A 16,145-nucleotide genomic window follows, 5' to 3' on the forward strand; every position below is an offset into this window, starting at 1 on the left:
AGCCAACAAAGAATGATCCCCTGGTATGGTCAGGAACCACCGTGGTTCCCAGGGAAATGTGGAATAGATCATTTCTTTTCCTAAGAATGGGAAAGCATTTGAGAAGTTGAGATTCTTAAGTAGTGGCAAGAGACAGGCAGTAACCACATGCTGCCTCTTTAGCTCATAAGAAAAAGTTTAGTGCTATTTAGTCAATTTATCTGAAAATAATGTTCTCTCTTTCCAGGGCAAGAATGGAAAAGGTATAATGCCTAAATATGCATATAAATGTATGCATCATAGCTAACTAAGTGTATACATCATATAGTATAAATGTTTTCCTATAATATATAATGACATACACATATACTACAGCTGAGATAAATTCTAAACAAGCATTTATTTGAAGAATAAATTATGGTATCTAATCCTGTTCATTAAAAGAAGACTGTCCAACATCAGCCTGAGTCATTTTGAAATGTTTCACAAGTGATGATACACATATTCCAGTTCATTTTTCTTTGAGAAGTATGTATTGGACACTCAGATAATTTCACGTGACACCCAAATAATTGCTTGTGGTAGTCCTGTCCCATTCATTTATTTACCGTTAATGCTGTCAGGAATCTTTCTCTGGTTTCTGGCAACAGTTTATAATGCACGTATCTGACATACAAATCAAACTCACAGTTTATATTTAGAATTATATGAAATGCCTCCTGTAACCCATCACTTCCACACACAACTGTGAAGAATGTCTTTTTTAAGACACTCCCCTGGGTCTGATTATCACTTCACAAGCTATGTTGACATTCCATGTATGCAAACTCCAGTGAGATTCAAACAGCAGATACCTACATAAGTCACAATTTGCTATCAAGAGAAACACATTGTCAGAGGTGCCTTCTACTCTGATCAGGGTAGCACTCAAGTTTGGATGGAAACAACACCCTTTCTTCCTGCAAGCCCTTCAGGGTCCATTGACCTGCTTTGGACAAAACAGTGCCAGTTGCCATAGTTTTCTTCCAAAAGATGGAGACTTAGAATTAATTTGAACTCAACCCCGAAGTGGCTTTCTGCTAACATGCTTCGACATACTCTTAGGTATCAGTGCAATGGAATCAAACGGTTGCCCTTTGTAGTGAGGAGAAGGTTTCTCTCCACTGTTGAACCTGGGCTATTTCCTTCAAGTCCACCATGGTCATTTGTAGAGAATGGACTTAGGGCTCATAAGCTAGACTGCTGAAGGACAGTGAGCTAATATTTCCTGAGGCTTCTAGTCTTGGGAAGAACATATATAATATATATGTGTGTGTGTGTGTGTATGTACACATATATATATGTATATCATGAGCATTATCTAGATAGATTTAAACACACACATTTACTTTTGTGTGTCAGTGTTTTTCTTTTCCTGCTTTCGTCTCTGTGCACTACATGCCTGGCTGAGGCCAGAAGAGGAAACCAGATAGATCCCTTGGAACTGGAGTTGTAGATGGTTGGGAGCTGCACTGTGGGTACTGGGAATCGAACCCCAGTCCTCTGGAAGAGCAACAAGTGCCCTTACCATTGAGTCATCTCTCCAGGCCCACAGTGCAAATTTGCAGGTCACATTTTTGTCTGTCACATGCTATTGTTGGGTTTCTGAGCACACCTTCGCAGTGAGTCAGCTGCTTTTCTGGTAAATCCCAGCCATTGGTAGTTGTCCTTAGCAGACATCTTTGGTGCTTTGTGGCGGATACCAACTTCACTCAGGCAGCCCAAGTGACCCCAAGTGTTTCCTCTCACCACCTTGTTTCTGTGATCCAGCTGACATCCGGGGGAAGACCACATTACTACGTGTCCTACCGCAGAAACACGTTTGCGCAAATGAAGCTCCCGAAGTACGCGTTGCCCAAGGTAAGGCACACTGAGTCGCAGTCTCCTCTGCTCCTCTCAGCTACTCTCTGCCTTCGCCATACTCTCAAGGCCCCTGCCAGCCTCCACAAATGAGGCCCTACTTCATCAACCGCCACTCTTGCAGCTAGACTTCCGTTTTCTCTTTGGTAATTTTGTCTCCCTTTCTCCATGGGTCCTTTTCCTGTTCTCTTTCCCTCTGATTTTTTTCCTCCTCCTGTACAGACATCTGAATAAATTAATAACACCCTTATTTTTGCCTTTCAATATTAAATCTTCCTGAGCAGTATGTTTGTTTTTAAGTGAATACAGAAAAAAAATGTGAAGTTTATGTTATAGCATGGCAGTTGTTCTTAGTGGGAGCTGGGAAACTGCTTATCTTCAGAGACCTGAGGCACAGCTGAGAGTTCTGCCTTCACTATCCATTCCCTTTTGAAAAGACTGGAGAATAGAAGCGAGAGACCCTCATCCCTAGCGTCCTCACACAAACTGAAAAACTGTGTTAATACGGAGTGCCACCTAGTGGAACACAGAGGATGTGGCCTTTCAAAAAAAAAAATGCCTGTGAACAGTCTCACTGTTTCTGTATGGAAGTGACCAAAATTTAGTAGATTGTGGCTTAATTTTAGAGCAAATGAGATGTATGTGTCTTGGGGGGGCGGGGAAAGAAAGTGATTGCACTGAAATAAATAGAATTATAACTCAACTCTGAAAATTTTATGCTGAACAAAGAATATAATGGAATTTATTTTGAGCTGAGTCTCATCTTTCAGTGAAGCTCAAGTGTGAGAGGAAAGCTGAGAATTGTTAAAATTGTCCATGATAGTTTCCTAGGAAGGATCCAGAGGGAGATATAAATTGGGGGGAGGGTACCCTTCCCCGACTGAGTACTGAAATGAATTGTGTGTGATTCATTCATCAAAATTTGAAGAAGACAACTTGGAAGACTTTTATGTTTAAGAACCAGTCAATGCAGTGAGTGGCCCTGGTTCAAGAGGCTTGCAGAACTGAGCCTGAATCAGGGGACTGCAGATTCTAATCACCCATCACGTGGTCGCTCTTCAGGCAGCACATTCTTAGCAGAGTGATCTCATCCAAATTCTATTTGCCACATAGGCAAGGTTAGAACCCAGATTTTCTGACATCCATGCTAGCTATATTTTACGATTTTTATCCCCTGGCAAGTAAGTGAATGACTCCCACTGTTAAAACCCAGCATGCTCTCTGCCCCACCCAATTTGCTGTGCTACCAAAACGTGGAGGAAGGCGAAAGCCCTCCCTGGTCTAGGGACCCTAGAAACCATAGTTTAAACTCAGAGAGGCTCTGTGGCTAGGCTGCTGGAGACTTGGGGACAGGTATTTTACATTGCTTGTTCATAGTCATCACAAAGATCACCATTGGCAGCTGTCCCTAGGGGCTTTTAGACAATCTAGAAGGCAAAGCTTCCTTTGGAGCTGAACTGGCCATTTGCCCTGTCCCCGCACCTGCCAAGCAGATGATCCTGTTCTATGACTTAGCGCCATTTGAGTTCTCAGGGTAGCATGCAGCAGTTAATTTGGTTTGCTGCCTCAAAAATGGAAGCTAGTGTAGCAAATAATGGATTATTTGGTCCAGGTGGGTGTTTATTATGTAAAGCAAAGAGAAGCTTCGTTATAATCCCATTATAGCTTCAAAGAGAAGCCCCGGCGTGGGTGGAGTGTTCTGCTCGGTGCTGTATTCCATGGCCTTCTGTCAGAACCACAGCCGCACTTGTGGGTCTGCAGAGCTTCTTGCTGACCCAGGGAATGGAGACTCATCACCTCTCTCCTGCTCAAATATCTTTAGTCAACTACTGACATTGTATCAGATGTTCAAAGGCCAGAATGCTGCCTTGGGCTGCGTGTAAACAATAATGGTGAAGAAAAAGCAACAAAGAGTGTTAGTGAAATGTTGCCATTTTAAGAGCACATGGCCCCTTAGACAGGGAGACATAGTGACAGTTCTTCCTTCCCCTAACTTAGTCGGATCCTATTCTTAGCAACTCCAGTGAGATAGATGAGGCAATACATAGAAAAATGCCTCAAGTGTTTTGGAGGACAGATGCTCTATAAAAGCAAGGTAATATTATTATTAGTATGGATCTGGTTGTCTTCATACTAGAAGATAGATGGGCACCAGTATGCAGGGGGATACAAAGAATGCTCAGTTTGTAACAGGAGACCTGACTTCAGACCTGGATCCGTCACTGACTTGCTTAGAAACCTCAGCTATCTGGGGTTTATTACTTTTTCTTTTACTCATTTTTTAAAAAAATAAAGAGCTTAGATTCAAAACAATATTTTTCCCAATTTGTCACTCAGAATAAAATGTCCTTAGTGATATATTGGAAAAACTTGGTTCTGTAGCCAAATAAGTTTAAAAAGAAAGTAAAATTCAATCCATGCGCCTCCCTTAGAGACTAATAGGAGGTCACATTCAAGGGTCCACGAATGCTGTATGAGTGACAAACCCTTTAATTCAGCATTAAGCCAATAGTTTCTCACCATGCATGGTAGAAGCAACCAATAATAACTGTAGCCTCTAGGAGCTAGAAGTAGGAATATCAGTAGCTTGAGTTCAGGAGCTGGAGAGATGGCTTAGTAGTTTAGAGTTTGTGCTGCTCTTCCAGAGGATCTGAGCTGGGATCCCAGCACCTGTATCAGTTACCTTATGAACATCTCTAACCCCAATGCCATGGTATCTGAACCCTTTTCTGGCCTCCAATGGTACCCACCTGTGTGTATGGTATATAATAATAAAAATTTACATACTCAACACATAAGTAAAATGAAAACACACCTAAAAAAGAAAAACAGTTTGAGGCCAGCTTAGGTGACACAGTTATTACAAGGCTATCTTGGTTATAGAGCTGACTGTATAACATGATTTTATTTTATGATCAAACAAACGGACCCACATGAATAAATCACCACCACTAATAAGAGCTAAAGGTTCTAACAAAGATGCTTCCACCCCCATTGAAAATTATATTAAAATCCAATAATGCTAGCATCCTACAGAGCAGACATTGCAAGGTCTTCCAGTAGGACTCCAAAAGAGAGCCTCAATTGGTCTGAAATCATGGGAATCAGTGAAACAGTAAGAACACGTTTTCTTAATAAGAGGTTGATGAAAGGTGAAATAAATTACAAATATATCAGATCTTTATGACCAGCATCATCATTTAAAGTCTCTTTAGTGAAATTACACAAAGGTAAGAAGTGGTTGGTTAGCAACTTTTAGACATGGTCATTGTACCTTGCTAGCATTATATGACAAGTTCTCTAAGCGACCCTGCTCAAGACTTTTAAATGAACTGTATTTTCAATACAGCATCAGTTACTTGTCCTGTTTCTGTGAAAGCATATGCTGACAAAAGCAACTGAAGGGAGTAAGGCCTTTATCTTCTTGGCTCACGGTTCAAGGGTACTCAGGCTTAGGATCCTTGCAGCAGGGGCTTGAGGCAGCTGATCTTGTTGCATCTGCTTAAAGGAAGCAGAGGGAGAGGAATGTCTGGGCTCAGCCACCTTGCCTATCTGTATTCAATCCAGGACAGAGCCCTTAGTGATAGTCCCATTCTGGGTGGGCCTTCCCATGTCGTTTCACTGAACCTAGAGAATTAAGGTATTCCCAGAGCCTTGTCTCCAGGGTAATTCTTGTTAAGCTGACAATTAACATTAGCTATTATCTACAAGGACCAAATCTACATAATGGATTATGAAGTATGATGCTGTAGAATTATGATGATAGTCTCCCAGGATTATGTTCTCAAATCTGTTTTGTGCATCCATCAAAAGTTCACTGTTGCAGAAATTCACACTGAAGCCCATGAGTAGGAATTGACTGTGCTAGGCTCGGCTTTCATTTGAAACAACAGAAATCCAGGATTATAACATACTTGAGGGAAGGAAACATAAACAGGAGGTAGGTGTTCAACAATTTTAAAGATGTTGGTTTCTATCCTGAGTTAGGACCCATGGGAGGTTTGTCCACATGGATAAACTAGTGAATTTTAGGATAATTTCCTCCATCAGACAGAGAACATTTGGATGAACCTTTTCTTGAGTATACTGTTGAGTGAATATTCAAATATTTAAAAAGCAGAGGTGCCAAACTGATCTTTTATAATCAACATAAGGGATAGACAGACTCCCTTAAGTGAAACACTCGCCATGTGTGAAACAAACCTTAAGTGGTAAATACTATTATGATATTTAAGACTTGCTAGTTTTATCTCCACTGCCCTGTGAAAGACATGTTCTTATTATCTCAAGGTCACAGACAGAATTCCTGAACTTGAAGTTCTCTTCAGATGACTATGTCACATACCCAGACTGAACTATGAGAACTTGGGGATAGAGCTATGACTCAAGCTACAGTGAACTGCTTGGGTTGGGAGCATTACCAGGGAAGATCATCGGATCTTAAGTGTTTGTTTGGGTGGATTTGAGTTTTACATTGCACAAAAGCCAAGGGCATTTCTATCTTATGCTTTTACTTTGTGTTTATGAGTATCTCTGTTTATTTTTGGGCCGCCTTATTTCTTAACTACTTTACCCTGAGTTTTTTGGCATTTATTTTGTGTAGACTCATTTGGCCACAGGATTAAAAAGCAGCCCAACAGTCTTCCCTAAAGGAAACACTAAGTCTTGGCTGGTGACAACCAGTTTAGAATAGTGGTAGTCAGTGGAAAGAATCTTGAATGGGGATTGGAATTCTTGTCAGAGGACGAGGCCTCCATATTTCATTCACTTTATTTCTACGTTTGGTAACCTTGGAGTTTGGGAGCATCACCCCTTGTGATGACTCCTTCATCTCTTGTAGTTTTCTTAGAGAACTTAGCAGAGGAAAATATTGGATTAGTAGCCAAGTCCTCAAATAAATTACTCCTGCAAACATCAATGCTTTGGGATTTTTCTGGTGGACACTTGTTTTCCTGGGAATTTCAGGGTGTTGCTGAGACTTGGTAGTGGTTGTCAACCTTAAATATAAATATTACTTATGGAGGGACCTCAGTAAAACATATTGTAATTCAGTGAGTAGGGTCTGAGGTTCTGTTTGTCTAAGGAGTTTGTCGCCAGTACCAGTGCTGACCACAGGGCAATCCAGGGCTTGTCTGGCTTCTTTATCTTACTGCAGATTGTCATTATGTTTGCCTTGTGTAAGTCTTCTGAGCTAGACCTGCTTGAACTTGACAATTCATAAAATGATAGGCTCTTCAAATCCATATGTATTTAAGAACTCTGACTTTAAATTGTCTAATAAAGGCTCTAGGATGGCATACAAGGTAGTCATCAATCTCATTATCAAGGAAGGGTATTTAAGGCAGCCTCTCCACTATTGCTTAGTTTGCCAGTTGGTGTCATCCTTGTAGATCTTTGGAAATCTCACTAGGGCCAGATCTCTCCTCAAACCTATAATGACTTCCTCTATTATGGTATCTCTCATCCTGCTCCTCTCTATTCTTCCCCCTGACTCAACCTTCCTGCTTCCCCATATCCTCCTCTCCCCTTCTCTTCTCCCTCTCACTTTTTCCTAGCTCTCCCTCCCCTCCCGCCATGCTCCCAGTCCACTCAAGAGATCCTGTCCCATTCCCCTTCCCTGGGGTACCATGCTTATCTTTCTTAGGGTCCTCCCTGTTTCCCAGACTCTCTGGCAGTGGGATTGTAGGCTGGCACTCCCCTGCTTCATGGCTAAAATCCATATATGAGTGAGTACATACCATGTTTTCCCTTTTGTGACTAGGTTACCTCATACAGGATGGTTTCTTCTAGTGCATTTGCCTGAAATTTCAAGATTCCATAGTTTTTTTCTGCTAAATAGTACTCCATTGTGTAAATGTACCACATTTTCTCTACTCACTCTTCAGTTGAGGGGCATCTAGGTTGCTTCCAGGTTCTGGCTATTACAAATAATGCTACTATGAATATAGTGGAACAGATGCCATCCTAGAGCCTTTATGCAGTGACTGATAGAAGCACAGGCAGACACCCACAGCTAAACACTGAACTGAACTCCTGGAAACAAGTTGCATAGGGGGAGGAGTGATGAGCAAAGGAGTCAAGACTGGGAAGGTGAAACCCATAGAAACAACTGACCAGAACAAGGGGGATCTCACAGATCCCAGACTGATGGCTGAGAGGCCAGCATGGGACTGATCCAGACCCCTTGAACCTGGGTGTCAGTGAGGAGGCCTCGGTAATCTATGGGACCTTGGGTACTAGATCAGTATTTATCCCTGGCATCTGGACGGACTTTGGGAGCCTGTTCCACATGGAAGGATGCTCTCTCAGCCTAGACACATGGAGGAGGGCCTAGCCCTGTCTCAGATGATATGACAGACTTTGGAGATCCCCCATGAAGGGCCTTACCCTCCCTGGAGAGTGGAATGAGGATTGGGTGGGGGGTTGGGAGGATGGTGGGTTGCGGGGGAGGAGAGGAGAGAGAGGGAGTTGGGATTGACATGTGAAGTAATCTTGTTTATAATTTAAATAAAAAAATAAAAAATTTTCTAATGAAGCAACCAAATTGCAATTAGACTGCTATACCTCCTTCTGCCTCCTTTTGTCATGGCTGCACTGCTTCACCCCAAGATGACCAAGAAAATGCACGATTAACACTTAACTGTCACGTTCATCTATGTGAAAGGAAGCTTTTGCTATCCCTCCCTCTGCATTCCACCATTGCCCACTTTCTTTGAATGCATGTCAGGCTAATGTATAAAACCCTTTTCCCTCTTCACTTCCTTGTGTTTTCCTTCAGGACATGCATGTCATCAGCACAGATGAGAACCAAGTGTTTGCAGCAGTTCAAGAATGGAACCAAAATGACACGTACAACCTCTACATCTCAGACACCCGTGGTGTCTACTTCACCCTGGCCTTGGAGAATGTCCAGAGTAGCAGGGGCCCTGAAGGCAATGTCATGATTGACCTCTATGAGGTATGTCACCAAGCATATGTGGTTCTGGAGGATAGGAGCACACAGACTAACTGGTGAAATATGGGTCACTTGATAATTCTAATGCTGGTCTACGGACAGTCTCACTCTACCCGAGAGAATGAAAGACATACAAAACATTCTTGTTTAGTTTTTAACCCATAGGATTTTTTTAAAAGAGGGTTAAAAAGTTGATTCTGTTGGATAACAGCAGTTTCAGGGAACTTTGAAAGTGCCTGGGGAGGAAATCACACAATTAAAGACTTGTATAATATCGATCTACATATGATGGGATATTTGATATATGATATGATATTTCAACACAGTTTGAATGGCTGACAGGATTTTGTATAATGAATCAGTGGGCAGCACTCTCTTACCTGACTTTGAGGTGACATGGATGGGACATCTTTGTATGCTATGAGAATGCATCCTATTAGCCTTGAAGAACTTCACAACTTGATAACCACAGCTGGCTAGTGTCCCACCTCTCAGTGGCCAGTGCATGAGATAATTTTCATAATATGTTTTTCTTTTTAAAACCAAATTCTGGTAAATTAAATTAACAGAAAAGCACGGCAAGCCAGAGCGGACCCAACTTCCCTTGGGGCACTGTGACTCTTTGCTTTTCTAATAACCAATATTCCAAGTAAAATCATCTAAGTTGGATCAATAATGAAAAACAGTACCAAAGGTTTAATGATCTATCTTTGTTATGAACTGCAGTGGTATTACTGTGGATACAAAGATGTCTACTTTATAGAAATGTAAGAGATTAGTCACAGGCTTAATATTTTTTATATAGTATATAGTATATTACTCAGTTTCTTTAGAAAACAGACTTATTATTTTCATATCACTTCCTCCCAAAGCTCAGTGATTGTCACTGAAGAGGGATCAGGAGGATTAAAAGTTCCAGAGGCACTGGACAATTATAGGCAAACAGTGTTTTCTGGACAGGGCAGGACAGCTGTACACAGGAACTCACAGTGGCTCTTGAATGCATGGGTAGGACATACACAATATCAAGCCATTGAAAATCTGAGCATGGATAAGGGAGGAGGCTTGCAGACTCTCACTGTTCACTGTGTATCTACTAGAAACTGATGGCTGCAGAAGGAGTAAGGAGAGTTTGTCTTCTTCAGGGTTCAATTGTCTTTAAAGGCACAGTAGATATAAAACAAGCTACTCCTTGCAGATGAATTGCATCTTTTGGTCAGTCTAGATGGATGATGATGAATTCAGAATGAGTTAGAATTAGTTATTTAATGACATATTCATGGTTAGAGAAATGTAGTAGCAGGCCTATACTCTATCTAGAGAATAAGTCTGAATGGATTCAGACATATGCAGTCAAAAAGAAATTGCCATTTTCTTGAGATCAGGGATTCACGAGAAGCATCAGTGTTATGTCCAGTGACAAAATAAGCCAACTTCATTTAAGAAACTCAAGCCCAAATATACAATCTTTTATGTATTCTGTTTCCTTTTCCTTTTAGTTTAGAGGTTTAGTAGCTAAACTTCTTTTTGTGTGAATAAAACTAGGTTCACTGACTGGCCTGTGCCTCAAATAAAAAATAAGATGAATTGCATGCTTAATTCAGAATTTGACAGACTAGTATAAGATATATATATATATATATATGTATATATATGCAATATATATTTAAGAAAGCATACTCTAAACCTTTTTATCCCAGTTTTCATCTAATTTCAGCTAGATATAGTGTCTAATATCTCAACCTCCAATTGAATATTTATTCCGGAAAACATTTACATAGTTTTAAGATTTTAGTGTCAAAAATCTTCTAGATAAAGTTTGATTTATATTATGACATTTTCAAAATCCAGTCTGTCTGAGTTTGAATTCTAGTTGTACTGCTATTTCTGTTTAATTGTATGCAAAGATAAGCGTATACTTCTGAGCCACACTTGCCTTGTTGAGAACATAGAGATGAACCTAGTACCCTGTAAATTGCTCTGAGGGTGAAGTCAGTCCTTGTTCACTACTACCGTAATGCCTGAAATAGGATGACACTAGAAGAAACCATCCTGAGTGAGGTAACCCAGTCACAAAAAGAGAAACATGGCATGTACTCTCTCATATATGGATTTTAGACATAGATCTGGGGAGTGCCAGCCTACAATCCTATGGCCAGAGAGTCTGGGAAACAGAAACTACATTTAGTGGCTGGTTAAGTACTGAGCTGAACTCAAGAAAGCCAGTAACAGAGAGGGAGGACTGATGATCAAAGGGATTAAGACTGGGCTGGTTTAACCCCCCAGAAACAGCTAACCAGACAAAGGTTAACTCTTGAATCCCAGGCATCAGCCTGGGAATCCAGCATGGGACTGATCCAGACCCCCTGAATCTGGGTGTCAGTGAGGAGGCCTAGGTAATCTATTGAGCCTTGGACAGCAGATCAGTACCCATCCCAAGTATACACACGGACTTTGGACTCCCATAGAACAATGTGAGGTGCACTCTCACCCTGAACTCTTGGGGAAGGGTCTAGGCCCTGCCCTATATGAAATGACAGACTATGGACATCCTCATGGAGGGCCTCACCCTCCCTGGGGGAATGAGGGGATAACGGGGGGGGGGGGATGGGGGGAGGGCACGGGAGGAGGGGAGGGAAAGGGAGAGGGGCCTGGAACTGACTTGTGAAGCAACCTTGTTTCTTATCTAAATTTAAAAAAAAGAATAAAAAAATGGCTATAGAAAAAAAAGAAAATAGACAATAATTATTATTATAAATCGCAGTGTGCCTAAGTACCTTCCACTTGGCATTCTATCCTGATGCTCTTAAAGCATACTCATGTTTTTAAATGTCCAGCACATTTCCATCCCTGGGGCTTTCTGCTTCTTTCCATATTGCAGTTAGCAGTAACATCTGACAGTCCTAACACTGGGCACTTGTCTTACAAATAGTATAAATTTCAGCACTCCTTTCCTCATTTGGAAATGTCCTATGAACATTTAAACTTTTAGTGTATTTTGTTGAACTGGCCTGCATTAGCTTGCCTTGAACCAGCAACAAAATAGAAGCGTCTGTGATGGTATAGCCCACGTGAAGTCACAATGGCTGTGCCACCTTAATGATCCAGTTCAGTTTCTTGAGCCTAGTTCTGTGCTTTGCCTCCCAGTCCAGCCTTAATACATGGGAAGGTGCTTAGTCTTATTGCAACTTGATATGCCAATTTTTGTTGATATTCATGGGAGACCTGCCTCTTCCTAAACAGAAATGGAGGGGGAGTGGATTATGGTGGGAGCACAGGGGGTTGGGGAGAGAGGCTGGGATGTGAAATAAATTAATTGATTTAAAAATTAAAAAATAAAAGAGAGGAAAGAATAAAGAAAACAAAACGAAACAAAACAAAAACTGAAGAATGCCTACCCACTACTCCAGGAAGATGAGCTGAGTCACCCCAGGGTGTCATGCAGGGTCCTTTTAGCCACGTTTGGCCAGAGCAGTAAGTAAACAGTGAGTTTTAGTAAGATGCTAGTCTCCTAGTCTTAGTCACTCTTTGATTTATGCAAACCTCTAGAACCCTAAAAAACAAAACAAAACATACTTTCAGTTATTTTTCTTCTTCCTGTTTACACCTTCCCTCTTCAATTCAAATGGGTTCTTCCCAAACCAGTTAAAAAATGGGTGCTCTAGATTAATTTTATTTTCTGTTGGAAATGAAGACCATGTTCCAATATTGGTCTCTTGATAATGGAACAGGTGAATAAACTGGGCAGGAATGACTTTGTAATGATTTGCTTGCAAACTTCATTTCTTTCTCTTTCTTTCTTTCTTTCTTTCTTTCTTTCTTTCTTTCTTTCTTTCTTTCTTTCTTTCTACGAATGACTCTGTGAATTCAAACACTGCATCAGGTATGGGATGAGAAGCAGCAGCAGCAGCATGACTGCTGGACATAACAAGCATTCCTTGTTAATCCTACATTTGCCCTTCATGTCTCTTGCTGTTGACTATCTGTAGGGAAACTGCTGGCTCTTATTAGCATCACTTTGAGCAGTGGTGTGACTGCATTACGTAAAGGTGTTCTGCAACCTGGGACAGGGAGAGAAGTGTCTTTGCTTTATTAGCTTGACAGTTCAGAGCAACTTGAATTGAAATTGATGTGAGCAGAACAGCAGTGGCATATCTGCTGATTACCTAGATAGAAAGAATATTGGCAGACACAAGGCCTGGCACAAATGTCCCCTTAAAATCTGATTGTTCTGGCTAGCAGGAAGCTGAAATTCATCCAGCATGAATTTCCCCGTAGAACTGCAATGAATGATGAGCCCTTAGATATAAGTGAAAAGCAGGAGAATCCATAAATGAATTAATAAGTAACAGAGATGAGCATCATACAAGATGGATGTGATAGAGATCGGATCCATGGAATGTGTGTCTGCTCACATTGGGGCGACGGAGGAGAATGCCATTCCTTTGTTTGCTTCTGAATACCAGTTAGTTGCAATCCTGCTTGTGTGTACTCGTGCAGCCATTCTGGCAAATGCAAACCATACAGAGAATAAGTGTATAGGTGGGACTGCATCTCAAGTATACATACACACAGGGAACTTTGTGGAAAATAAAAACTCAGTTCCTATTAAATTCAATCATTTCTTTCACACACATTTCTGGGTTCTCAATTCTTCAACTATACGTGTGCCTATAATGAGATAGGAAAGTGACTGAAACCAAGTATTAGACAGAGTATTGTGGCTTAGTTAATGAAATGCCAGAATCTTCTCATAATGTGAGTCATCTATTTACACACTCTGTTCAAGTAGGTGAAGAAATGTGAGCCAGGAACTTGGCTATGAGCCAAACATCACAGAAATTGATTTTAGAACAAAATTTGGTGATAATGGTTAATATTTGGGTTATCATAAACAAAGCAATATATAAAGAACTTTACATAATTCTTTGATTTGGTCCATAAATTAACTTTTGGATAACTACAGTCACTTTCTTCTTGTTAAGTGCACAGACACTTTCATAGGTTACAGAGCAAACTTAGGACCCATATCTAAGGGTTTGTGGATTTTCTACTACCGTATGCCATGTCTCCCTTGAAAAGTCACTATCTTGTGTTTGATTGTGAATGTTCAAAAGGGTAAAGATGGAAGGATAAGATAAGTCAGGAGAAAGAGCCTTAGTCTCCCTAGATGTGGAAAAAAACAGACAGGAAGGAGAATGCAGTGAGGAAAGGCCAATTGCTTCAGACTTGCATCTAGATTTTTAGAACCAAGTCCAAAGTTGCATACAGATCCAGACAATAATTGCATGTAGCTGCCAACTTTGCGTTTTAAAAGGAAGCACAGATGTATGGAAATCATGGAAGCAAATGTTCTAAAATTCCAATATCTCCACAAAACATGACTGCTTCAGTGACCATGTGGGTTGAATAACACAAAAGAACATGTTTCATTGAGATCAGAGCAGAAGAGATATAATGGATGTGCCTGGGAACTGTGATTTCTAGTGTAATTGTGTGTGGGTGATGGAAGGGAGTTGGACAGCTTTGTGCAATGCCACCCCTCCTTTGAGAAGGGAAAATTAATTAATGATGATGAAGAGCACTTTGGTTTAATGGAAAATGATGGCTTAGGGCAGCTTAGTACAAAAGGCTGTGGATGGGAGTGTAACTACTTGGATGAAAAGTGCGGAATACACAAAATGTGAGGCATGCCATGCACCATAAAAGATAGGCAGCAGGCAGGCCGTGTCTTCTGTACATGATAAGCAATGCTTCTTTAAAACAGAAAGCTCAAACATCACGATGTTGATGATGTTTCTTAGGAAACACTGCCTCTTAAAAGCCACGGTCAGAGGCGGAGAACACAAACCCTGTCCCATCCAAGTCAGAGGTATTGCAGAATTTATAATAGACTACTGTCTTTCTAGAAAAGTACTATTTGATGAGGTATTAGAAGAAAATAACATTTAGCTGGGGGTGTAAATCCATGGTAGAATACTTGAAACACGATGCACAAAGTCCTATGTCAGTCATCAGTTGTGGGAGTGTGGGAGTGAGGAGAAGGAGAGCCATTTAGACTTGCTACTTTTTTTTTTTTGGTCAAGTGAGTAGGTTGGTTATAGTGGCATACCTAACTCCTTCAGACACACATCTTTTCTGGCTAGGGTATTGCATTTAGAGGATGAAAATAGCCCACCTTCAAACACAAGAGAAAAATTACCACAAAAGTGTTCTCTTTCTTGCCACGGTTCTTTCATCTTCTTTCTTCAAATTTGACACTTAAGATTTGCAATTTAAGTCAGAGCAGATAGGTATAATGGCTTGGCCACCAGCATCAGACAAAGAAATAAGAAAAATACTCCATCCAGCACAAGAGCCCTCCCAATTTGACCTCCACTGGGAAGACATGAAAAACTGACACAGGAGAGAACTTGCTAGACAATAAACATGAAACAGGGAGATGTCTGATATCCTTCCTTTAAATCATCGAAGGATTGCCCGGTATCTAGCATATTTTAAATCTCAAAGACCGTTTGACAGATGAAGGGACAGGTGCTTCAAGTTATTAGATCTTCAATGCTTAAAGGAATAAAGCACATGTTCAGGAATTTCCTGAGTCACTACAGAGTAACGTACCAACCAGTGACTATGTGTAGGTTCCTGCAAGTATAATGTACCACTGTGATATTTATCTCATAATACTCTAGAATGGCACAAAAGTTTGTGTAACCAAGACAACCATGTGACTAAATATGTGGGTTCTGGGGTTGAACAGATTGATGGACAGTCCAGGCCTGTGACTGAAAGGCATTGGGCAGATGATTTACCACAGCTGAACATTTATTTATTCACCTACAAATTGATGGCAATTTCTAATTTTCAGACTACATGAAGTTGATTCATCTATTGAGGTTTGTGAAAGGCCTCTCAAGCCTAGCATTGCAAGAGGACTCAAGAAATTTAAGTAAATTAATTGCCATAGACTTTGTTTGATTTGATTTTTTTGGAGACATGATCAGGGTCTATAGATATGTCTTGACCCAATTCATGGTAGTCTTCTTCCTATGCCTTCTAGAGTTATTGTATCACCTAGCAGAAAACTCTTACTACCTACTTTGATAAAACAAAACTAGGATTCCCTCAAAGGGACTGCACAATTAATAATTTTAAGGAAGTTGTAGTGAATGATCATCAGTTTATATTCTCTTTAAAGATCATGATGTTAGAGGTTACTTTAACTTCTAATAAAGAGTTTAAAGGCTACTAGAGAAACTTTTGGGCAGGTTATTACCTCGTAGGTGAGTCCACAGTGTGGAAACCGAGACATGGT

General features: G+C 40.7%; 1 protein-coding gene across 7 annotated transcripts in view; it reads left to right on the top strand.

Annotated features, from left to right (window-relative positions):
* Positions 1-16,145, top strand: part of Sorcs1 (sortilin related VPS10 domain containing receptor 1) — a 520,023-nt gene that overhangs the window by 396,853 nt on the left and 107,025 nt on the right. For all 7 annotated transcript variants that reach the window (XM_040743123.1, XM_005063476.4, XM_005063473.4 and 4 more), the window contains exons 8-9: positions 1,789-1,878; positions 8,657-8,836. In XM_040743123.1, coding sequence (XP_040599057.1) covers positions 1,789-1,878; positions 8,657-8,836 — 270 coding nt within the window. The remainder of the gene's footprint in view (positions 1-1,788; positions 1,879-8,656; positions 8,837-16,145) is intronic.

The sequence above is a fragment of the Mesocricetus auratus genome, unplaced genomic scaffold (assembly GCF_017639785.1).
Source record: "Mesocricetus auratus isolate SY011 unplaced genomic scaffold, BCM_Maur_2.0 Super-Scaffold_4256, whole genome shotgun sequence".
Classification (NCBI taxonomy): domain Eukaryota; kingdom Metazoa; phylum Chordata; class Mammalia; order Rodentia; family Cricetidae; genus Mesocricetus; species Mesocricetus auratus.